General features: G+C 37.6%; 1 protein-coding gene across 17 annotated transcripts in view; it reads right to left on the bottom strand.

Annotated features, from left to right (window-relative positions):
• Positions 1-4,423: 4,423 nt before the first annotated feature.
• The window catches only part of Mga (MAX dimerization protein MGA), a 139,794-nt gene continuing 118,611 nt past the window's right edge, over positions 4,424-25,606 (bottom strand). For 13 of the 17 annotated variants that reach the window (XM_033764990.1, XM_033764989.1, XM_033764991.1 and 10 more), the window contains 9 exons: positions 23,555-23,845; positions 21,878-23,370; positions 18,440-18,570; positions 15,752-15,797; positions 12,498-12,704; positions 11,275-11,386; positions 10,757-10,990; positions 9,364-9,537; positions 4,424-8,186 (listed from right to left, as the gene is read on the bottom strand). In XM_033764990.1, the coding sequence (XP_033620881.1) occupies positions 6,913-8,186; positions 9,364-9,537; positions 10,757-10,990; positions 11,275-11,386; positions 12,498-12,704; positions 15,752-15,797; positions 18,440-18,570; positions 21,878-23,370; positions 23,555-23,845 (3,962 nt within the window). In that variant the 3' untranslated portion in view covers positions 4,424-6,912. The remainder of the gene's footprint in view (positions 8,187-9,363; positions 9,538-10,756; positions 10,991-11,274; positions 11,387-12,497; positions 12,705-15,751; positions 15,798-18,439; positions 18,571-21,877; positions 23,371-23,554; positions 23,846-25,606) is intronic. The other 4 variants (XM_010624744.3, XM_033764996.1, XM_033764997.1 and 1 more) reach the window with 3 other exon arrangements.

Consider the following 25,606-nt stretch of genomic DNA (forward strand, 5'->3'; position numbering starts at 1 on the left):
GCAGCGGCAGCGGCAGCAGCGAGAGCAGCTATGGTGGCACGAGCGGCTCAAAACGCGAACTAGAGCCTGAGCGAAGCTTCGGACTGGGAAGGCGGAGCCTATGTAGAGGTGCGGTCTTCAGCCAGGAGATGTTTCCCGATTGGACAAGCAAAGTTTACGAAGGCGGAGCCAATGAAAGTGTTTAGGACACTGAAGATTTAGGACGCCAGAGCTACAGATTGCGCACGGTATAATTGTGGGTACCGCTATGAGAGGAAGATCAGGCAGCTCCAGAATTGAGAGAACCAGACCTTTTATGGTATTTTCAGGCCTGGCCCCCAGGAGAACTGCACTTCCCAGAGCCCCAAAATGATAGCCACGCCTCCAGAAGTGTTAAGGTTGGCATTTGATAGGCCCGAAGGACCGTAGTTTTAACTACTACCTCAGAATTACAGGGTTGAGATACAGCCAAAGCTCTGCTCCTATCCACCCTAAACGCTGGAATTAAAAGCGTAGCAGTAGTTTCTGATCACGACCGGCCTAGCGCGTTGACCCACATGGAAAGGATTCTTCTGCGTAATCCAATTCAAAATACTAACAACGGTGTTTTGAACCGGGTAACTTCATTGGGTTTTTATGAAAGGGGAGACCGAAGCCTGGAACAGAGCTTTAAGATCGCAAAAAGGAAAAACAGGTGAACGCGCCTATGGGATATATACTGTATTTGGTTTTCTTTTTTTGTTGTTGTTTTGTTGCCTAAATCCTACTTTGTGTGGGGTTAAACTAAGTTCAGTTACTATAGAAGTTTTCCCTGGACTTTTGAATTATGATTGATACTTGCCCAGGTCACAACCAAGCTTGCTGGATCTGGATTCAGTGGTTGTTTTTCTAGCTCATAGGGGTGGGGGAAATATATGGAAATAAAGCACTATGTATCTCACACGTACATAAGCTAAATAGCTCTAGAATTATTCACCTGGATAATACTTTTTAAATTACATTATGGAAAGGTTAGTCTAAGGGAAAAGACTTGGGCTTCGAGCCCAGGCATGGTGGCACATTGCTATAATCCCAGCACTCGGTAGGCAGAGGCAGGAGGATCACCGAGTTGGAGGCCAGCCTGGACCAGTAAGTCCAAGGTACACCTGAACTAAAAAATGGAAACCCTGCCTAAAACCAGAAACCAAAAACCACTTGGGCTTCAAGAGGAACAGTATATTGATGCTGTCTCACTCTATCCAAACCTTTTTGATCCCTCAGATGATGTTCATGAGAGAAAGTCCCTCAACTCATGGCTGTGGGCAGACAGTGTACAGCCAAATGATAAAACAGCATTGTGTGTACTGCAATAATATATTAAAAACAAGTCTAATAAAGCTCACAGGTTGACATGGACATCAAGGATGTCACATCCTGGAACACCAGAGGACAACAGCTACCAAGGGCAAAAATGGCTTCAAATTTCCCAAATATGGAGAAAGGACACAAGAGCCATTAGCCATAATCCTAGAAGCAGGTGATTCCTTTAACCTTTTGTGTGATGACTCTTCACAGAAACCAAGTGCTAATAAATGGTGCCACCTGGTGTCATTGTGTGCTACAGACCCCAGCAACTGTTATCTCCACCCATGAAATATAGCTGTGCCCACAGTAGTCCCTAACCTTCTGTAGTAATTTTTGTGTGAGCTGATGGTCTTCTTACCTAACCACTCATGGACAGATTTACGAAGTGTTACTAGTCATTTCTCCAAAGCTAATTTAGCCCTTATAAAAAATGTTCCCCAGGGGAGGAAATTTAGCTCAGTGGTTTCGCTGCCTGCCTCGCAAGCACAAGGACCCAAGTCTGATCCCCGGTACGAAAAAAAAAGTTCCCCAAATTAATCTTGAAGCTGAAGCTACACTGGCAAATCTAAACTGCTTTCCTTGCCAACAATCAAAAAGTGGAGGACAGTATAATGAGATTTAAGTCTGGAATCTGGACACTTCCAGCCCAAGGTCAAAAGGACATTTTAAATTCTCACCAATCTAGGCCAACCTTGTCACACTGCCTGTGAGATGCCAATATGGTGACCTTTTTAGTTAGAACTTTCAGTAATTCAGCCTGCTGTGGCACATGTGCCACAGGTTCACCACCACTAGTATAGGCTGTTCCACGCCTCACGAATTCCTCAGAAAACCCTCAGGTCCAGGGCCAAGTGTTGCCCACTTCTTCCAATATTTGCTACCCCACTCATGTGTTTCATTCTCCATATAACTTTTTTATTCTGCTGCATATGTGCTAAGCTTGTGCATATGGTGTTTACTGGACCCTGAAATCATAGTTGAGAAGACATTATGCAATTGTCTTGTTTAGTATTATGCCCCCCCCCAAACTAGGGATCAAACCTAGGGGCACTCATCACTGAGCTACATTTCCAGCCCTTTCCTTTTTTAAAATTCTGAGGGCTGGAGATCTAGCTCAGTGGAACTGTGCCTGCCTTGCAGGCTCAAGGTTCTGAGTTCGATCCCTCGTACCACCCCCAAAATAATAATTTACACTCTAAAATTTTGAGATAGGGTCTCAGTGAGTAGGCCACGCTGGTCTCAAACTTGTAATCCTCCTGCCTCAGTCACCTGAGTAACTGAAATTACAGGCCTGTGCCACAGTATCCAGCTTGGATCAAATTTCTTAAATCGCCTTAGGCAAATAAGGGGCAATTACAAGATCCTAGAAAACTAACAGGCCAGATTAAACATTTGCTCATCAATTCAAATATTTATTGAGCACCTTTACATGCAAGGCACTGTAAGACAGCTGAGCCAATGACCGCAGTTGGAAACAGGATAAATCTCAAGACAATGCTTCCAAGGCTGCTTTTCTAGTTAACAAAAATCTCTTCTATTAGCAGGGTTTTACAATGATAGAATTTAATTTTGTCTCAAAATTTGCAACTCATCTTCCATGGTTTAGCATCCCATCCTCCACAAATAGCTCCATCACTATTAAACTTATGTACCTTGTACAGCAATTCTGTCCTATTTAACATGCTACAGTTATGTCTCGTCTTAAAGGTTGTATATATCAAATTATTTTCCTTTATTTCAAATACACATTTTAATTGATTTTTTCAATTGACGATAGGCCTACCTCAGTTTTTTTTAATGAATTCATGTCCACATAAAATTTTTAAAACCAACAATATAATGCCATGACTCTCAATGCCCTTATAGGACTATTCAAAACTAATGATTCTGCACAGGAAAAAAAAAATTTTTGTACCAGTGATCGAACTCTTGACTTTGTACTTGTGAGGCAGGCAGCAGCACCACTGAGCTAAATCCCCGGCCCTATCATTTCTTAATTATCAGTCATTCTCCATAAAAATATGAAGATGTGCTGCCTATGTGAGACCTTTTGTTTTTTAAATTCTGGGATAGACAAGAGCTATCAATATTTTCTAAATCTTTCTACTGTTATATTTACCTCTCAATTCACCTTGGCCCATTCCAAGTACTGTATGTCAACCAGTTATAGACATAAAAAGCTGTATTACCATACCTCAACAAAAATAATATATAGTCTGCCTTTCTCCTGTGTTCAAAATATTTTCAAACCTGTTACAGAAAGGCCTCATACCAGGGATTTCAGCCATAATTCGGAGGAAAAAACCTGCATTTACTATAAAAGTATACAAATGAACAACATGAAGCTTATATAACTGAACTTGATTTGTTAGTAATCTTGGATTAGCTGTAACTCAATGTCAAAAGGTCTCCTTTAATAAAACATGTAGAACTGTAAATTATGAAACTAGCCTTAAGAACACTTACTATCCTTAGCCACAAGAGTGCTGGGGGCCAGGGATTTAGCTCAGTGGTGCCACCACCTGTCTCAAAAGCACAAAGTCTATAGAGTTTAATCTCCAGTGCCTCCCCCCAAAATGATTGTTCATGTCCTGTAATTCCCCAAGATAACAGATTAACTGCCTTGTACACTGTGGTACCACAAGTCTAGCTTTTTATGTAGAATGACTTTTTCCAGTTCGGGGGATCGAACTCAGGACCTTGCACTTGGGAGACAGCCACGGCACCACTGAGCAAAATCTCTGGCCCTAGAATGACTTCTAACACAAAAACATGCCAAGCTGTACACAATTTTGAAGCCTCTTTGGTAAGACATGCCACAAGGACTAGAATACTAAAAAGCTCTCCCAACTGGAATGTCAGAAACTGAGAATGGAAAGGAATTCCTATGATAAAACTTTAAAGGCACCTTCTCTCAAATGTCTCAGGGCATTAGAATTCTCTACTCCAATTTGGCAAAAACCTCCCAACAGTAAGTCCTGCTTTAATTAGTATACCTGATTTATTTCAATCACCAAACAACTTCTGTTCTTGTTTCTAAAAAAATAGTCACTTTCAAAAGCAGAAAAGGAAAGATATATATTTAATATATAAAAGAAAATGCTAAATCTGACATAATTATATTCTTAAAAACATTCCATTTATTTACAGATGTATAAAAAAGGTGAATTATTGGTCTACTGAGATCATGCGTCATATAGAGTTAGGGTGAGAGCTGTCTTCCAGGTTTCTCAACTCTTCTTACTCAACTTTATCTTTCATAATCACACATGTAATTTTCATAGCTCAGTTTCTTCTGGGGTAAGATTAAAGGGTAGGAGTTTTTGGAGATTTTAGATTTCTGTCAGGACTGCAGGATTGTTCTGAAGACTGAGCCCTCCTCAAATTAGCCCTGATGACTTCTAGATCTGTCTTGAGAACACTGTGTCTTGAGTCAGGAGGTGTTGTAATGACATCTGCAGCCTCCTTGAACACGTGGAATACCTCATTTCTATCTCCACAAATCTCTTATACACAGAGCCAAGTGTTCAAGAATTGACCTAGACCTGTTTTCTTCTAAAAAGGGAAAGTGTTCAAAAATGAAAATGGTCCTTTTTTTCCTGAGGATTATTCACTCCCGTGCCTGCTCCTTGGCTGGATCCTCAAAAGCCACAAGAGCCTTGGGAAGTCAAGGGCGAAGTGGTGAAGAGACAAGCAATAAAACAATGGGAAAATACTATACCCAGGTTAAAGAACAGGCATCTCTAATGACTATTAGCAAGGGAAATAGGGGCTAAACTCCTTGGCTAAGGCATTGAATAAAATGTGCTGGGTAAAGAGGACAAGGAGAAGCTGAGGGGCATCCTTTGAACTACTTCAAGCTTCCTCAGCAGGGAGGGAAGGTTAAGTGCCAACGGGCAGGTGTAGAAAGGCAAGTAGCACAAAACCAACAAAGTATTTGTTCTCTCTCTGTTTTGCAGAGGAAGCCTTCCTATCCTTTTAGATCAGTTGATGACCAGAGTTAATGGAAAGGCAATTAGTCATGGAAGTAATAATTCACTGGCTAGATCCATTCCAAAGCTGGCCGTCACAACCTAGGTATGAAGATATGATGAATGCGACCTGGGTAAGGAAGGCAGGAGGATGCAGAAGAAACAGCATTACCCAGGCACAGCCCAGAAGTGGAAGCTCTTGTGTTAGTGTTTTACAACACAAGCAAATCCTGTCAGTGAAGACAGAATAGGGGTTACATTCCAAAATATAATTATTTAAGAAAGGCAAAATGCAGCAGCTAAATCTGTCTATACAATTTCAGAATAGTGATTCTTGCCCCCAGGAGTTTCCAAGAGACCCCTCAAGTGCACCATGATTATTTACAAACTAGATAGGAAACATCATTTCTATACTCAATACAAATCTCATCTTCTAGGTTGAAAACTTCAGCCTTTGAGAAATCTATGAAAACAACTATACAAAAATATAAATATCTTTATCTTTACAGGCTGTCAGTCCTTCACACCCTGACAGCTAATGAGTGAAAAAGCTCTACAGATCATCGAATCCATGATAGATAGCAGATAAAAAATATATCTTGTGATTCAAATACTGCCTTATTTCCCTGGTAGAGTGCCTACTATGACTTTTCTTTTCTTTACATCCTGTGCAGGTAACAGTGAATAAAACCTTCAAGCACCAGGAGGCTGGTTTGATTTGGGAAACATCCAGCCCCACCATTTTTTTTTTTTTTTTTTTTTGGCCACTGTCTCTGGTCTGGTGGTAGAATGCTTTCATTTTAGCTATCTCTTTAGTGATGTGATTTGTGAAGGGGGAAGGTTCCCTCCTTACCTACCTTCAAAGTATGTATTACTGGTAGAAATCCCTGGCAATAGGAAATTATCTTTCAATACCTACAAAGACAGTAAGGGAGAACTATGGTTTTCAGCATCTCAAAATAATCACCTTAATAATAATAAAGTTAAAAGATCCCTACTTCACCAGAAGGCTTACATTTGGAATTCTGATTGAAATGGTGAGGGAATGGAAGCTACATAGGATATAAAAGAAGATAAAATTTTGCCAAATGACATAAAATCCTTCACTTTGGTATTCCATGATACACATCCTATCTCAATTACTGAAACTTAAAATGATCTCTTCTGGATCCCTTTGCACAAATGCATCACATTCCTTAGATTTTAGATTTAACTAAACAGCTATCAGCTACAGTTCAGTCCAAAGCAATTTCAAAGTTCTCACGCAGCTTCTTCTCTTGGGGAGTTAGAAGCAGGGGTTAAGGGGACTAGGTAACACTATGGAGCCAGAGTCTTGAATAAATTCCTTGGGTAAGGGGCACCTCGTGTTCAGTAATGGATCACATCTTAGAAAGGATTAGAGGACCCAGCACCACAAGTGAGGTAACACATTTTAACATGATGGGAATTTCATACTATTTCTTATACCAGGGTCAGCACCCTACACCCTTTCTCTATCATCTCCTGCACCATCAAAGTCAAGGATCATAGTTCCATGACACAAACAGATGCCTACAGAGAAAGGAGGTGAGGTTCAATTTCCCTTCACAGCCTGGTTTCTGTCTGAGGACAAACAAGTTCATTTCCCTGAAGAACTTGGTGAGACCCCAGAGTTGCCTAATTTAGACATAATGGGTGCCAATGTAGGCATCACCTTGCTCTCCCGGCCTTCCTGGTCACTCCCTGTTAAGTTCATTTTATGTCCAACTGACCCAACTTTAGCAGCTACAGGTGCCAAACAAGGCATCACCTTGAGAGTCTGACCATCGGCATCACTGGGAGGATTAGCTACTTTTAAACCTAAAGGTGCTAACTTTGGCATAGGCCTCCACAAAGTATCTGTGTTGTTATTCTCCAAGCCAGACTTCATGTGTAGGATGGGAGGTGAGGACACACTTTCAGGTTCTGCAGAGAGACCAGAAGTATTCTTCCCTCCATCACCAGATTTCCTGTGAGAAAGAAATGAATCCTTTATCTCAGAGTCAATAACAATCTTAAGAACATCTGGCTCAGAGGTTGTTTCTACAAGTTGTTTTTCATTCTCAGAAAAGTCATCATCTTCCAAGTGCAAAAGGAGGGGGCTGATGGAGTCACTCTCCCCTTGATCATCAGGCAACTCTTTCAAATCTGTTCCCAAGTGGCCAACCTGGAAAGGTGCTCTGTTCCCAGAAGGAAGCTTACTGATAAAAGCACGCTGAGCATCCCCTGGAAACTCTGTATCCATAGAGGTGGGCAGTTCAGCAAGACTGACAGAGTCATCATTTAGCTGCTGATTAAGAAAGGCAATCTCATTGAGCAGAGAAGTCAGTGTCTCATCAGTGTCATCATCATCCTCCATGTTAGTTAGTAGTTCACTGGGATCAAGAGCTGCTTCCTCTATAGCTGAAGCCACTTTCCTCAGTTCCATCTCTATGCTTGAGTCCTTGAGATCTTTTATCCTTAATTTATGAAATGGAGATTCCTTTGACTTTAGTCTCTCTCCTCTTGATTCATTCTCCTTCCATTTATACCGATTCCCTCTTACATCACCTGAAATCTTTTTAGGTAAAAGCTCTTGTGTTTCCTGCACACTGGAAACATCAACTATTTGTGAAAAACCAGAATCTTTATTTGCCAGAAAAACCTGTGTTGAACCCAAAGCCATTCTGCCATCTCTGTGGTTTCCTCTGGAAGAGACCCTATCAGAATCCTCTGAGTTATCTTCATTCCTGATAGTGTCTTTCAGGTGATCAGATGACTTGCCATCAGAAACTTCATGAGGATATTTGCTGCTACCCATATCTACCAAACCTCCCTCTGTGGCCAATGAAGTCACATTAACAATTCGTGGCATCATAAATAAGTCATCGTTTTCTGAAAAATAAAATTTAAAAAAGAAAACTTCCTTTAGATATACAGAAGTGGACATGACTCTTCCCTACCACCATCAATTATACCAAAAGACCAACTTGATATATAATCAAAATTCACTAGTCTATTTTTGTCAAAAAGATGAAAATAGCCAAAAAATCCAACCAAAAGACTCTGATATTCCATCATCACTAAAAGTCTCATTTAGCTGGATATAGTGGTGGGCACCTGTAATCCCAGCACCTGGGAGGCTAAATAAAACAAGAGAATTACCATGAGCTCAAGGACAGCCTGAGCTACATAGTGAGTTTGAGTCCATTCTGGGCTACATAGTGAGTTTAAGGCCAGCATGGTCTGCATAGTGAGACCCTGTCCCAAAAAAGTTCCATTTAATAATGTATTTTTTTGTACCGGCAATCAAACTCATGTCCTTGCGCTTAGGAGGCAGGCAGGGAAACTACTGAGCCCCAGCCCTCCATTTAATAATTTTATAATTTAATAATTTTAATAAATTTATAGCTCCCCCAAGCTAATTCTAGTCCTAGGGCAGAAATATGTCTGACCCTTATTCATCCAATTAACTGTTACTCTGAGGAGAAAACGAAGTCTTAAAAGTAGTACAGTAAGGGAAACAGAGTATTTCTCTAGATTGGACTTAGCAGCAGAAAGAACTGTAGTTGGCAATGTCAACAAAGTAACTAGGACTTTAATACTGGTGAAGATATTCTGCTACCTTAAAAGAAATTTAGGTATCTGAGACCTAAATTACAAAATGAGACTTATTTTTCAACTTGTCCTTTTACTCTAAAAGAGTGGTGTTCAAACTAAATCATGTTGATAAAGTGGGAATGCACAATTTCTGAGTATAACACAAAATTAATAATTTGTCAACACCAAGAACTTACGACAGTAACCCCTCAACATCTTCCTTTCACTTTGGTATCTTTTATTTTTCTACTTAGAAATAACCATAGTGCACAAAATAGTTCTTAATCCCAGGTAAAACACACCAACTGATACCATAAATCAAGCCAGATTCATTCTAAAAAGACAATTACTAAGGCAAATGTCAACATAAGAGCTACCTCTTAATCATTATCGAACACATTCAAAGACTTTCTCCATCACTGAAATACTAGGAATAACTTTTTCACTACCCATAGCAGACAACATGACATACCTGACTGAGCCATACTACTACTGGCAACTCGAGGCTTCAGATCAGCTTCTAGGAGAGGAGAAACATTTACCACTGGTCCTGAGAACAGGGGACCTTTTAAGGTAAGCAATTGTCCTTGTGGAGTCATCACGAGGTTGGCAGAGGTGTGGGGAGTATTAGGAGGAGAGGTGTTTTCTATAAAGATTAAAAATAAATAAATAAATAAATAATTGTATGTTTAAAGACATTAGAAATACATCTAAAATTTAGTTAAGAGAAAGTAAATGTAAAATTAACTTTATAAAGCACATTTAACTGAGTAAGAGTTACCTATCCAATGATTCCCCTAAGGGAGTTTGTTTGAACACAGCTGTGAAAATACTTTTTACAATGGGATACCACTGACGGTTTTCATTTTTGTTTTTTTTTCCCCCTCTGATAGTCTTAACATATGCAGTTATATTCCTAGTCTCCTTTTTCAGTATATCTCTAACAAACTAAGTTTCTAGGTCTTAGTTTTCCCATCTATGAAATGAGAAAGCTGGTCACTAAATTTCTTTCTTTCTGGGTGTGGTGGGCAAGTGTAATACCAACACTTAGGGAGGCTGAGGCAGAAGGATCACCGCAAGTTCAAGGCCAGCCTGGGCTACACAGTAAGACCCTGTCTCAAAACAAAGCAAAACAACTAAGTCAATGTTTCAGAGGCTTTAGTGTCCATCTGATCTGATATAATAAACCAGATTTTCTGGTTCATTTATTTCCAAAATAAAGACGGAAGACTTTAAAGCCAATTTCCTTTATTCCTTAAAAGATCTGATGAAAAAGAGCCTAATTAAAAAAAATTAAATTTTTCCTTTTTTTTTTAAATCATGGTCTATGTTGCAGGGCAATTCCAAACTCCCAAGCTTAAGTGATCCTGCCTCAGTCTCCCACATACCTTAAAGGCAGCCACCATGGACAGCTCAATTTTAAAGAAAAAAGGTTTTTTTGAGATGGGGGTCTCACTCTGTAGTTCAGGTTGGCCTTGAATTCACCACGATCCTCCTGCCCCAGCCTCCCAAGTGCTGGGATTGCAGGCATGTCCCACCACACCTGGCTAAAATGAAAAATTTTTAACAAAAATTCCAATGTATTGGTCCTCACTAAACTTTCTCAACCCATCAGAAGAACTGCAGGAAAATCACAATGTGACATATAAAACCTGAAAAGATTGTAGCTTATAAACTTATTATTTAACTTCTTAGGGTTTTCTCGAGTATGTGAAGCCAGGAACTTAAACCTAATGGTAGTTCATATTCTACTTTTCATACAACTTATCTTTAAAAAACTGGAATACTATTGGCCAAGAGAAGACATTCAGTCCTCGTCATTGATGTTCATCTACATTAAGGAAAGCAAAGAATGTCCTTCCTACCTGTGACCTGGTCTCTTTTTCTGGAAAGGATCAAAGGTTTCCCCCTCCTGTTATTAATAAACATCTGTCCAAGATCTACAGATGATGTAGAAGATCCTTCCTGTTGTTTGCTAGTTCTGGGAGACTCATCAAACTCATTTGATCCCATCTTCTTTTTTCTTTTTTGAGCCTCTAGTGCTTGTTGTTTTGCATAAATATACTCTAGCTTCTTCAGGACCACTTCTTCTGTCTTACCTACAGATTGATAAGGAATAAATTATCACTCTTTTCATGACCCCACATAATAATGAGAAATAGAATCAACTGAAATCCAGTTGATTTAACTATATTCCCCAAAACTATGGAAGGCAAGAGTGATTATAACCCAAAAAATATGCTCTACCCACTCAAATGATAGCTCTACTGTAAACTTAAGGAACCAACCAAGCTTAAACTAAGTAGTATCTGGAAGGTCTACTGAGGATTTCTTGACAAAGGTGTTATTATGCTCTTTAACAGAGACCACTGATATATCTCACCTGAAAGAGATGATACCTTTCGTATCAGGATATTCCGTTTTCTGGTCAGGAGATTTTTCTGTCCTATCAGTTTGTCTGCCTGATCTGTTAGTCCCTGAATTTCACTGAATGCCTAAAATAAAAACAGTAAGTTACATTAATTATCTGCTCTTTCTTAAACAGGGAGAGGGCCAGGGATTTATCTCAGTGGCGCCATCACCTGCCTGAATCTCCAACAAAAAAACCCCAAAAAACAAAAAAAAACAAAGCCAAAAACAAATAAACAAAAAACGGAGTTTTACAAATTTCTTTAATGAAAAAATTTTAAACTAGTATTTTACAGAACCTTATAAATGCCATGTAAAACCAATTATGTACCAGAAATCGTTAAACTGTATTACGTTTTCTGGCTTATACTTGCAGGGAAAACAGATAATGATTATTCCTAAAGAGCATTACAGAGAGTCAAACATGTTCTACTGCAAGGAGACAAGAAACATTCATATTCTGCTTAGATCTTAATCAAATTTAAAATAATCTCAGTGGAGTGCAGTACCGTACACTTGTAATCCCAGCACTGAGGAAGCTGAGACAGGAGGATCACCACTGAGAAGTCAGCCTGGGCTATACAGTGAGTTCAAGGGCAGCCTGACCTACATAGTTGAGACCCTATCTCAAAAAAACAAAATTAGGGCCGGGGATTCAGATCAGTGGTTCCTCCAACTGCCTCTCAAGCACAAGGACCCGAGTTATATCCCCAAAGCCAAAACAAAAAACCCAAAATTAAAAACTCTGACCTAGAAGGATATAAAATGTTTACCCTGTACTTCTCCAACTTCTACTTAAAGGAGTTTAAATGAAACTGCTTTTATTCTATATGCAAGGTGAAACTTCTGCTAGCTTTAATATTTCACATTTTCTTTTAAAATGCTGCCAACTGTTATGTATGTTAAAAGACCACTTGCTATCCTACGTGTTAGAACAATTTATAGAGAATATGGTAAACCCAGTTAAACAGAATTTTTTACTTTATTTGAAGGAAGGATAGTTCTGTCAAGCAAGAACTTAACTTTCAGTGAAAAGCTATTCTGACTCAATATAATTTTCTCACGAAGGGACTTACTAGGCATTTACTAGTCTACACTAATCTCTTTCACGTGACAGTGGGTCCCCTTTCTCACAGTATGTATAAGATTCCTCTTCAAGGTCTTCTTTGTTGTCATTTACACAGAACACCTACTTACCCGAGTAAGAATAAGACTTTTGGAAACCTTGGAAGAATGAAGTAATCCCAATGTGATCTTTAATTTTTCAAAGAGATCTCTCATTTCACCGCGTCGCCGCCGCTCGTTGGCAGTATGTGTCCGGCGATAATAAGCAAAAGCTTCGGCTTCTTTCTGTAGTTTGTCACTCCAGTAATCAGGTTTCAGTTTTAGCGGAACTGGTGGAGCCTGTCCAAACAAGACTGCCTCAGTATCTTTCATATGGACCTGTCCTCCTCTTCCATCCCCAATGGCACTCACTGCTCTATCTCATTACTATCTGTCTGGAAAGTTGTTGCAGTCACTCAAATGCTCATCTTACTACCATCTTATGTTCTTCCTCCTAATCTAATTTCAAAGCCAGCAGTGTATACACTAATACATGCTAAGGTAATCACATCAAATCTCAGCTCAAATTTCAGTGATTCTCAAATGAGGAAATATTGGGGGGGGGATTGGGAAAACATTACTTACACAATTTAATAAAATTTGTTTTTATGGCACCAATTATATATGAAAAAAAAGTACAATCCTGACTGGTATAAGACCTTTCTCAGGTGTGGGGTTTTTTTATTTTGTTTTGTTATGGTACCAGGGATTGAACTTGGGCCCTTGCACTTGTAAGGCAGTTGGCGAATCCACTGAGCTAAATCCCAGACCCCCTTTCTCAGTCTGACAAATGATCACCTATCATGCCACTAATCTAAATGATCTTTCTCTCCAACTATTCCTGTTAAAAACTCAGAGCTGGGTGTGGTGGTACACACCTATAATCTCAGCACTTCTAGGCCAAGGCAAGAGGCTCACTACCAGTTTGAGATCAGCCTGGGCTATGTACCTTTTTTTTTTTTTTTTTTTTTTTTTTTTTTTTTTTTTTTTTTTTTTTTTGCAGTACCAGGGATCAAACTCAGGACTTTGTGCTTCCAAAGCAGGTGTAGTGCCACTGAGCTTAATCTTAGGACCCTGTCTGGAATCTTCAGAGACCTTGTCTCAAAACAACAAAATAAAACAAACCAAATTCCACAAACACAGCCACATATCCCTGCAATTCTACAGGCATTAGTCTGCACCTGATGAGTCTTACTTCCTCCCTCACAATCTTTCACTTCATTTAAATTTTAACATTTGAGGAGCTGGGGATTTAGCTCAGCAGTTCGGTGGCCTGCCTTGCAAGCACAAGGAACCGAGTTTGATCCCCGGTACCAAAAAAAAAAAAAAAAAAAAAAAAAAAAACCAAAACAAATAAATTTTAACATTTGAAACTCAAATTCTATACTGTGAAGAAAATCTTGACACTCAGCATGCCTTACTTATCAGCTTCTTTATCTTCTATTTCAATTTTTAAAATCTCTTATAAAGAAGTTATGGATATACACAAGGTTCAAATGTAATCATTCCTTGTACCTACACCCATATCCTTATAAACAAATTTTATTATTCTTTTAATGGCCTCTTCTGATTCTTAAACAGAATATAGTTATTTTTTTCCAGTATCAATAATACTGATTGATTTGTTGCTATGTAGATGGGATTTTGTGCATACTACTTTTAATATCTTGTCATTCCATTAATACAATTATATCATAAAGTTTGGTTCTTCTGACATCACAGCAACTTGACTGTAATTCTTTTTTCAGTTTGTCAACAGTAAAGTATATCTTGCCTTTCTTCTTTATAAAATGAGAATATCAACATCTGTATCATTCACATCTTCCCTCTTTAACCTCCCAATTTGTGCTTTCCATCGACACATTTTTCAAGACTGGAATTAAATCCTCCATATTTTACTCATAGATAAGTTATAAAAAAAAATCACAGTGCATAAGCTATTATATTATAAATATTCACAGAAAATGAATCAATTTCCTGTCTTACTAGTTTCCAGTTTTTCTCTGTGAAGTTTCTGTCCTTATTTTCTGAGTTTGTTTTTATCACAACCCTGACAGTGATCCAAATCTCTTATGTAAAACCACTGTCCTAAAGTTGAATCTACTGTGCATTAAATAGTATGGAAGAATAGCTTGCTGTGGTGGCACACATGCCTACAACTCCTAACACCCCAACGCTCAAAACTGAGTGAGATCATGAGGCCAGCCTAAACTATACAGAAAGTTCAAGGACAGCCTGGACTACATAGTGAGGCTGTCTTTAAATTAGGGAAGGGAGGAGGGAGTAAAGGGAGGGCAGGGTTATGGGGAAAAAATGAGAACCAAGACCTGTCATGAAAAGGTATAAGATCCCAATGATGAATGTAACTGTACTATATACCTAAAATGTACCGATAAATTCAATGAGAAAAAAAAAAAGAAAAAAAGGAGGGCCAGGGATTTAGCTCAGTGACACCATGCCCTGCCTCAAGGGCAAGGTCCTGAGTACAATCTCTAGTACCAAAAATTAAAAAAAAAAAAAAGTGTAGAAGAATAAAAGATTAAATAAAACAGGGGGAAAAAAATACCAAATTTAAGTATAGCAAAGCACTGCAAATATTTACATGAAATAATCTGGATAGTAAACAATGGATTATGTAAATAAACTTCTGAAAATTCTAGTATCTAAAAAAGAATTTAGAATGAAAATATATCGAATGAGTAATATATACAAAATGATTACATCCACAGAAATATATCTTATATAATCATCCTCAAATCAGATCAATGCAAAAGCAGTCATGCTGTAGTTTCTACAAAGACTAGAATTCAAATGCCACCTTCCAACCCAATTCCCATTATTGTCTTCTCTCCTTTAAGGGGACAGAATAAAAATGGAAAATAGTTTACCAAGCACTGTTTCATTCCTATTGTTAAAGAGAATCCTTGTTTAACTATGCTACCCTGATACCATCTGATAAAATTATAAAATTTTATAAGGAGATTTATAATTCCATAGCTCCTTGAACTGCTGCTAGTCATGGCTATAGAGAACAGATTTTAAGCCACTGAAAATCATGAACCTAGTCGAAGAATGCCAGATGTCTCACCATCAAATCATTATAGTACAGGATTTGTTTTCAAATAATTATTTTTCATAAATTTCATACCCTTTTAATGCCTCCAAATTATCTCTCCCATTAAGAAGGAAAAAAAGCACATTATAATTTTACTATGGAGGACAAGTTGCTTATGCTGATAAAATCGCCCTTTAAAAAATCATAGTTAACATAATTAGCACTGTTTCAATCCTAAAACAATTATCAATTTTATTAAATGAGTAGTTTTTACTAAACATATTCTAAATACCTTTCGACTTCTTTCAGTAGCTTTTTCATCTGCAGGAGTATGACACCTAGACAAACACAGTATTGTTCAATAACATACTGAAATTCAATAATCTAGAACCTATATAAACTATATAAACTATATAGCACAGCTATATAAACTATGCCATCTCAAAATGTCTAAATCATAACCAAATTATTTCCAACATGTAATAGATGCAACATTGTTTATATAACAGTGTACTTGTTTCCTCTAAGTACAAATACTCATTAAAACTACAAATTATCTTCACTCATGAAATAATTTCAAATACACAAAACTGTAGAAATACAAGTAAATCCTATACAGCCTGAGAAATATCCCCAAAATAGAAATCTTTTGTGCATTCTATTCAGTCACATTTCCTTCCCTCCTCCCTCAAAGGTAAACATTCCTGAACTGAGTTTAAATGTGTATCTTCACAGTTTTGCTAGGAATACCATTTTAAGTAATACATATTATACCTTTCTGTAACTGATTTGTTTCACTCAGCATTATACCTGAGAGATACTGATATCCTGAGTTCTAACTCAATTATCTAGCTGGGCCTAATGGTGCATGCTTGTCAGTCAGAAGGCAGAGGCAAAATGATTTCCCCCAGTTTGAGGCAGCTTGAGCTACACAGTGAGCTCAAGGCCAGCCTGAACTACAAAGCAAGATCCTCTCTCTCAAAAAACAAACAAACAAGCAAAAAAAAAACACTAAATAAACAAATCTTTTTAACTGGCAGAGTCTTCATAGTGCAAATTCTACTAAAAATATTTTTTTTCTGAATGTTACTTCCAATCTTCAAATACTTCCAAATCTTCAAAGAGCAAACAATGTTGCAATGGTTAGTTCCTATGTGACTCCTTGGTAAGTATGTGATTTCTATGACATAGCAATTAATTGCTAGGTACAAGAAAGAAGTATGCACATCTTCAACTTTAATAATGTCAAACCACTTTGCTCTACACCTAGATAATAGTACTACCAGAAATTTCCATTTTTTGCCAATCATACAAATGATAGCAAAACCGGTGGTCATTGTGGTTAATTTCCATTTCCTTAATTACTTGTGAGTTAAACAAATTTGTATGTGCTTACTGGCCTTTCAGGTTTCCCCTTCCCTGAACTTCTTGTGATATATATTACTTTTCTACTGGATCATCTTTTTAAGACTTATCCTTTTTCAGTTATACATAATTTAAATTAATTTTCTTATAGACTGGTTTGTCTTTTCACTATTTTCATGATGTTCTGATAGAATTTAAGAATTTTTAACTCTTTATTAGAGTCTTAATAGGTGAAGGCAGTGCTGGGGATTAAACTGAGGGCCTCAGACAGGCTAAACACGCACTGCACCGCCATATCCTTTGCCTCTTCGATTTGTTCTTTTCTTTATTGTGTGTGTGTGTTTTTGTGTTTTTTTTGGTACTGGGGATCAAACTCGGGTCCTTGTGCTTGCGAAGCAGGCACTAGAACCACTGAGCCAAATCCCCAGCCCCAATTTGTTCTTTTCTAGTTTGTGTTCTGTGTGTTGATTATTACCGGCCCTTTATTATTCCAGTCTATTAATACAGTATGTTTCTACTTACTGAATTTTCTTCAATGTATTTTAATATATAATTTCTAAAAAGTATTGTTGATTTTGTTATATTCTCCAAAAGCTTTTTCCCCATTTATGCTATTTTTTAGATTTCTGCTTTTGTTGGTTACTTGTTTTGCTTTTCATTTCTGTTTATATTGTTTATAAACTCAGTTTTAATTATGTACAAACTTCATCATCCAGCAACACTGCTGAATGTATTAATGAGTTAAGAGGAAAAGAAAAGATCTGGCACAAAATAGCAAGTATCTTCTTTTCCTTCTCTCTCACATTCCAATCCCTAATTAATACAAGATTTACTAAAACAGGAAATGAAATAATATTCCTGAGCAAGTTTTCATGCCCTTATTTTCATCTCATTGGTAGAATAGGAAAATTTTCATAATTGGATCTCACCTGTTCAACTAATAACCAAATTTAGAATCCAATGCACTCTTCTTAAAAGATAAAGGAATTGTCTTTTGTTAGTAGTCTGTGTGCTGGTTGCATATATAATTTAACATTTCACTTTCCTTGTTTCATAGGTAAACAATCTGAGGTTAAAACCCTCACAGCGTCAAGACTTGTCATGTAGAGGTATAAGTCCCAACAATGAATGTAACTGTACTGTATCCCTAAAATGTACCAATACTCAATTCAAGCTAAAACAAAAACAAAAACAAAAAAAACCCTCATAGTGAAAGCCTGGCCCAGCGGCTCTCAACAGTAATCTCAGTACTCAGGAGGCTGAGGCTGGCCAACCTGGGCTACTTGGTGAGACTGTCTTCTCAAAAACCAAGACAGACCTTAAATTGAGAGAGAGAGTCAAGGACTTGCCTAAGGTTAAATACCTTAAACTAGCTAAACTAGTATTTTTATTTCAGTGCATCTGGCTCAAAAAGCTTGTTATTTACATTACAATTTCTCCTAGCAATGACCAAGCTTTCCTCCTAATCCCAACTACTCTTCTCAACAATACTCATCAGAAAAAAAGAGCAATAAGGAAACCAGATCTGATACCTAGATCTCCTAAACAGAGTATCTAGCTTTCTTTCTCACTATAAAGCAATGACAACAACAACCAAGAGATAAATAAAACTTACAATTGTTTAAATGGTTGTGTGGGAGCTGCTGTGGTCTTTTTGTAGGCAACATCAGCTTCCTCTGAGAGCTCTTCTACAGTTTCAATGTCCACATGCTCTTCATCATCTTCAATGTATTCTATACAGTTACTCTGAAATACATCATTACAACAGTAAATACTATGTCGGGAGGCATGCAGGCCCCAACTGCAAGCCTCCTTACAAAACCAACCAACCACTGCTAAACACTGATCTTACACCATGAGTACTCATAATCCTAAACTTGCTAATCATAACCTTAAAAAGGAATTAAACCAGAAAGACAACATGATTAGAGTCAGCAAAGAAAAACTATGTAAGTCATAGATATGTATTAAACAGACACCATTAATCCTTAATATGAACAGAGTCCCTAAAGGGCTGTGTACTGATGCTTCAATATTATTTCTAGAAGACCACATTTAGTTATGGATATATTATGATTTTATTTTACTTATTTTTTGTGGTACTATGGATTGAATCCAGAGCCCTGTATACAATAGGTAAATGCTCTCCAACAGAGCTATATTCCCAGCTCTTTTATTTTTATTCTGAGACAGAGTTTCACTAAGGTGCCACCTGGATGGCCTGCCTCAGCCTCCTGGAGCAGTTAAGCTGGCTTTATAAATCTTAAGATCAAGTAACAGTAAAATAAAATTTGGGAAGAAGAAAAATTCTATTGGGGGCTACAGGTATAACTGCCTCAGTGGTAGAGCACAAGCTTAGGATGTACAAGGCCTTAGGTTCAATTCTCAGGACCAAAAGAAAAAATTCTATTTTAAGGAAACTTCATGACCAAACATATCACATGCCCCAAATCAACATGAAAAAAGAATAGAACCTAGATTAGTCTTCTAATCTTCTAGTCTTAACCACACATAATGGAATCTAAGAGGAATTCAGGTTTCAAAAGAAACCTAGATTGCTGTACTTCCTATACCTAAAAATGAGCTAATCAAGTTGACATTTATTGAGCATTGATCACAGAAATTTACTAGATATTTTATATAATACAATTACATAGATATATGTAAATGCAAATATTTTTGAGTCTACCTTTAAAAGCAGTGTTTATTATGCCCAAAATTAAACAAGGAATGTTATCTGTATCTATACTTTGGCTGTATCAGAGAGGTGCAACTCAAAAAGCATTCCAATTATCTTATTAAGCATTTAGATTCATTGGAAAAACTTACCCTGAAATTATAGGTTCCAAAAGGTTAACAAACACTAAATATAAGCTATCATGTTTCCTCCCCAATTTAAGTGTAATGTAAAATGTATATTAAACTTAAGCAATATAAACAATGTCTATTTAAGTCGACTCCAAGAAGCAAATTAACACAATCCTAACAGAATCTGGAGTTAGTAATGTAGGTATATGCTTTACAATGTTTAAACTGAAAAAGGTCTGCTTATTTTGTGGTTTTAACTATAGACTTGGTGAATACCCAACTTTCACAGTGGAAGACTTTGTTCACAACTTTCCTTATACCACCTAAAATAATGCTAATAAGTATAAAGATAATTTAGGGGTGGGACATAGAAATATGATGTAGTATTTAAGATTTTAGAGATAATTTAATATAAGATTACTTTTAAAAGGGCAGTGTAATTTGTAAAATTCCCTACTGAATTGGGTGTGGTTGTGCATGCCTACAATCCCAGCATTCATAGGCTGAGGCAGGAGGATCATTTTGACTTTGAGGACAGACTGGACTAGAAACTTAGTTCAAGGCCAGCTTGGACTACATACTGAGACCTTGCCTCAAAATACAAAAACAAAAAGATTCCTATTAGTACATTTAAGTAATGTCACCTTATGACTAAGGCACTCTTAAGGTTTTATTAAATCAGTCCCACTGACAGCACTTCCTTCAATACGCTTTGTTTCATTTTGTTTTCAGTGTTGTGGACTGGAGCACAAAGCACTAGAACATCCACAACCCTTTTTAACCTTTAAAGACAAGGTCCTCTTAAGTAGTCCAGGCTGGCATCAAACTTGTGGTCCTCCTGCCTCAGCTTCCAGAGAAGCTGAGATTACAGGCATGCATGCCCAACTGTTTTCACTGCTTTTCAAGACTGGACTGTTTCCTTCCTGGTCTGCTATGTTTACCTAGACCAGTGGTGGCAAATCTATGACACACAAGTAACAGGGGGCTGTTTGTATCATTGAAAGCTCTAAAAGGTTTGCAGTCACTAACCCTGCAAACTTACAATGGGAGACTGCAAAAAGTTCAAGACCTACAGTGTAACTCCTAAATTGAAAGTATTCAGATTCCCTTGAACAGAATTAAGCCACAGAGAAGTACAGACAAATTTTAGAACCTAGATCCTCATGTATAAATGAGGCAACTATAGATACAGAAATAACCAATACAGGGGCATTAAACTAAATGAGATTTTAACAATCATAAAATACTAATTTTTTAGCTATATTTATCTGACTAATGCAGTTAGATATTAACAAAGAAGGACCAAATAACACAGGGGCTAAGTGAATTCCAAGGAAGTGGTATTCTAAAATAATCAGCTGCAAAATAATTTGCACAGGAGGCTGTGTCATGTACTTCTAAAGAGAGGGACATGGTTCAAATTTCAGGACACCCTACAGGCAGCAGAGTACAGATGCCTTGGGTTTTACATCAGATCCTATGTCAGGGGTCAAGAGTTTACCACCTGTTTCTATATTTTACTTGCACAGCCACACTCATTTTCTAAAATATTTACTATGTGCCTACCTGCAGAAAAGATTGTGTAAGTCCCACCCTGTATTATATCTCCCAGTTACTTAGTTCAGTGAATAAGTCTATAAAATTGCTTCAGAAAAATTTTAAAAACTGTAAATGTCATAATATAAAGAATGATGATCAAAGTCTAGAATATAAATTCTAATGACTAAATGTTTAATTTCAAAAGATAATTAAGCAACTTAAGGCAAGATTATACTAAAATATAAAATGGCATTTTCCAGTCTCCACCCCCAAATTCTTTCCAGACATACGTGGTAAGTTCTCTTCCTAGTTCTAAGGTCACCCACCCATTTATTCTCTATGTATTATATGCACCAGATAAGCTACAATCACTCCACATAGAAAATGTCACAGAAACTACTAAGATCAATGGGTATAATGATTTCAAACATTTTTTTAAAAAAATTCAACTTGGCAGGGGCTCTTAAGTATCTTATACTCCAAAGGCTCAAGCCACCCTTACCATAATAATGAACAAATCTCAAAGACTAGAAACCCAATAAGCATTGCCTGACTGATACATTCTAAAATCTACAAAGTCCTTTCATTATCTAAACCTACACATCAAAATGAATGTATTAGGTCTTAGTGTTCTTCTGGAAAAGCTACTGTCTCTAAAAAATTATTTAAATCCTTGAGGTTTCAGTCACAACAAAAATGGGCTCACCACCTTTTCTACATCATCAACCTCCTCACTCTGGTAGTCAGACACAATATCCACAATTTCATCAACAGAATCATCGGTTTTCTCATTCTCATCTTCATCCTCCTCTTCCAAATCCAAGGTAGTAAAGTCAGCACTGCTTCTTCTGCCCTTCTTATCTTGCTCTGCTTTTATCCGTTTTCCCGGCAGTAGTAAGTCACCTTGAAAATGTTCACGCCCTCTGCTTCCTTTTGTAACTCGCCTAGGAACAATGGAGAAGGCTGCAGGATTAGAAATCCTACTCCAAGAATCACACTCAGTTTTTAAAACCCCAGCATTCTCAGAAGTTCCACTTTTCCCATGTAGATCAGAGATGTCCTGTTCTTCTTGAAACACATCTGAATCCTCTTGACACTTTGTTTCTCTAATCAACTGTTCATCTGCCTCTTTCTTACATTCTTCTGAAGTTCTAACACATTTCAGAACAGAGGGACTCTTTGAGTACTTTCTCCATCTCTCCCTCATACCGTCCTTCTCCACAGAGTGTCCACAGTCTTTCTCCTTGGTCTCTGGCTGTGGATTACATTGTTGCTGTACCATAACTTTGCTCCCTGATAATTCAATAAATAGAAATTCATTTGGTTTCTCCTCTGGATTGTCTAATGCTTTCTGCTGCTCGGACTTCACATCAGATGATTTCTGAAGCTGTACTTTACTCTCATTGTACACTGTCATATTACTGGCTTTTTCAGAAATTGTCCTAACTTCGAGAACAGTCAGCTTTTCTTTGGAACTGTTATGACTCATAGTCCCATGCTGTTCAGTAGCATCTTTATAGCCTTCACCTGTGCATGACTCAGTGACACAACAGTGTTCAGAAGCTTTGACAGTTGCAGGACCTTTTTCTGTAAGGGATTCTTCATGCAAATGATCAACCCCTTCGTCCAAGGTATCATTCAGGGTTTCTTTGGTGGTAATAGTTCCTGAATTCTGCTTAATTATATTAGCCTCAGGATCTATAGCTTCTCCTTCTGACTGCACAGTCTTCTTGGTTTCCTTCTCTCTTTTTATAGAGTTTGTCTCATCTTTCTGGTCGGCATTCTGGGATTCTTTCTTCATCTGAAGGGAAGCAACATGCTGAAGAATGGAGCTAGGGACAGGCTTTTGTCCTGGGAGCTGCAGTAAGGCAAAGCTACCAGATTGGAGAGGAATGAGATTGGCTGTATTAACAGGCTGCCCTCCTGAGCTATATGTTATTTTGGTTTCAGAGCCTGTTTTACTTGCAAAGCTTCGTGGCTCAGGAGGAGAAATCCTCAGGGTCAATGTACCAGCCTGAGAGACAAAACTTGGTCCAGAGGAAAGTAAAGATGGTGCCTGAGTGATAACATTCACTGCTGAAGAAGACCCAACAGCCTGAAGTACAGGATTTACAACAGAGAAAGCAGAGGATGAAGCAGAAGATGGTGGTGTCTCAGAAGGCTTGGAAGGTGCGGGCAACCGGATTCCTACCACAGACCCTGTTAAAGAAAAATAAAAATTTCTTTAATTTCCACTGCCCAAATCAAAAATTTCAGGCATGCTTCTCTTTTTGGACAAGTGACTCTAAGAGACTAAGAATAATCCTGGTTGGTATATAAATATGGTATAACATATGGCCAACTGATTAAACAAAAATTGTCAGAAAGATCCCCAATTTTATACCTGGGTTCCGAAACATGACAGGTTGTATGCTGGGCTGGGTATTAGAGCCTCGAACCTGATGCAAAGGTAGAAGTTGGACAATCTGCCCATTGGGGTGCCTAAATAGGTTCATTCCACTTGGGCTCCTAACAGGCTGTAAAACCATCCGATGTCCCTGAAGCTGTGGGTTTGGGACAGGTCTAAGTGTAGGAGAACCCTGCTGTACTGGAATCAACAATAACCGAGGTCCAGGACGTTTCACTGCATTAGGAGAGATCTGTGGAGTAGCCACTGGAATCTGAGGGGCATTTTCTGAAAAGAATGAAAATAATAGTGTCAAAATTCCCCTTGAACATATGTAGCAATAAAGCTATTATGACATAGGATCTCAAAATGCTACAAGGAACTTCTAATTTGAATTATAAATTTGGTGAGATTCTGTCCTCCATAATGCACTATTTACTGTCAACAGTAATTGGTCAGTCATTATGGAACTTTATATTCAGAATGATATCAATTATCAAGAGATGAATGTACAAAGATAATACTTTTGCTTAATGAAAAGCACAGGTAGGCCTGTAAATCTGGATTCACATCTGGATTCATATTAAAGTTCAAGAGATTGTGATAAAATTCCCTTTTTTCAATTTTACTCTGCCCACAAAATACATCAAATTTCTCAGGGCCAGAGAGTTAGCTCAGCGGTGCTGCCACCTGCCTTGCAAACGCAAGGACCCAAGTTCGATCCCAGCTACCAAACAAAAAAATTTTTTTAAAAAAAAAAAAAAAAATCTACAAATCAAACTTATATATATATATTTTTAAAAATTTCTAAAATCATGCTCCTAACATTTGGATGACAAACTATACACAAAAATCCAGAGGTGCACTCTAAACATGAAATAAAGACCACAGACCAAATTGCTCATGAAAACAGTGTACATTTGTTGTTGTTGTTGTTGTTTTTATTTTTAGAGACAAGGTCTCACTATGCAGTTGACACTGAAACTCACTATGTAGCCCAGGCTGGGCTCAAACTCAAAGCGATCCTCATGCCTCAGCCTCCCAAGTGCTGGGATTACAGGTGTGTGCCACCACACCTGGCTAATAGTGCACAGTTTTAAAAAGTTCATTTATCTTACATGAAGTTTTAAAGATGTTAACTTTCTTAATTAAAAATGTGCATGTTTTATTACGTGAATTTTAAAAATTCATAAAAACTTTATTTCTTGAAATTTTCAAATTATGTTTTAGAGTGATTCCAAACCTAAATTACTCCAACTCAGAGACTGAAAGTAATCTTTACTTTACCACTGAATTTATGATATTTGCCTATGTATGTATGTATGTATGTATGTATGTATGTACTGGTACCTGGCGAACTCGGGTCCTTGCACTTGTGAGGCAGGCAGCAGAACCACTGAACTAAATCCCCTGCCCTATGATTCTTATTTAAATTATAGGCAAGGGGGAAAAGGGAAAACAAGGGAACTCAAATGCAGTCAAATGAAAAGGCCACAAAGTGCCCATGTTGAGATCCTATTTATGAACCAAGAAGAAAATGACACATTTCCTTCAAAAAAGCAGTCTTCTGAGTCAACTCCGTTTATAAAGGAGAAATAAGAAAATTGTTACACTTTCTTCAAGTGGTATTGTAGAAGGCATTTTAAGTGTTATATGAATGAAGAGTAACATCATATCACATGAGATCACATTATCAGAAAATTATCTTCCCATTATATATAGAAGTATAAACTCTGATACATTTTAAATATTACTTTAGTATTTTCTAGCTTTCTTCATTAACAGAAAATAAGTCACAAGCTCAGAATATATAGCAGCTAAGTAGCATTTAGCATTAATTTTATTATTTACATTTTCAGAGTATTTATGGAGTTATCTATAATGCTGTCATTTAATATTTCTTTTAAAAATGTACAGCCAGGCGTGGCGGCGCACGCCTGTAATCCCAGTACTCGGGAGGCTAAAATAGGATTGCTGTGAGTTCGAGACCAGCCTGGGCTACATAGTGAGTTCCAGGTCAGTCTCAACTACACAGTGAGACCCTGTCTC

Source organism: Fukomys damarensis, unplaced genomic scaffold (assembly GCF_012274545.1).
Source record: "Fukomys damarensis isolate Sample0158 unplaced genomic scaffold, DMR_v1.0_HiC HiC_scaffold_17, whole genome shotgun sequence".
NCBI lineage: Eukaryota > Metazoa > Chordata > Mammalia > Rodentia > Bathyergidae > Fukomys > Fukomys damarensis.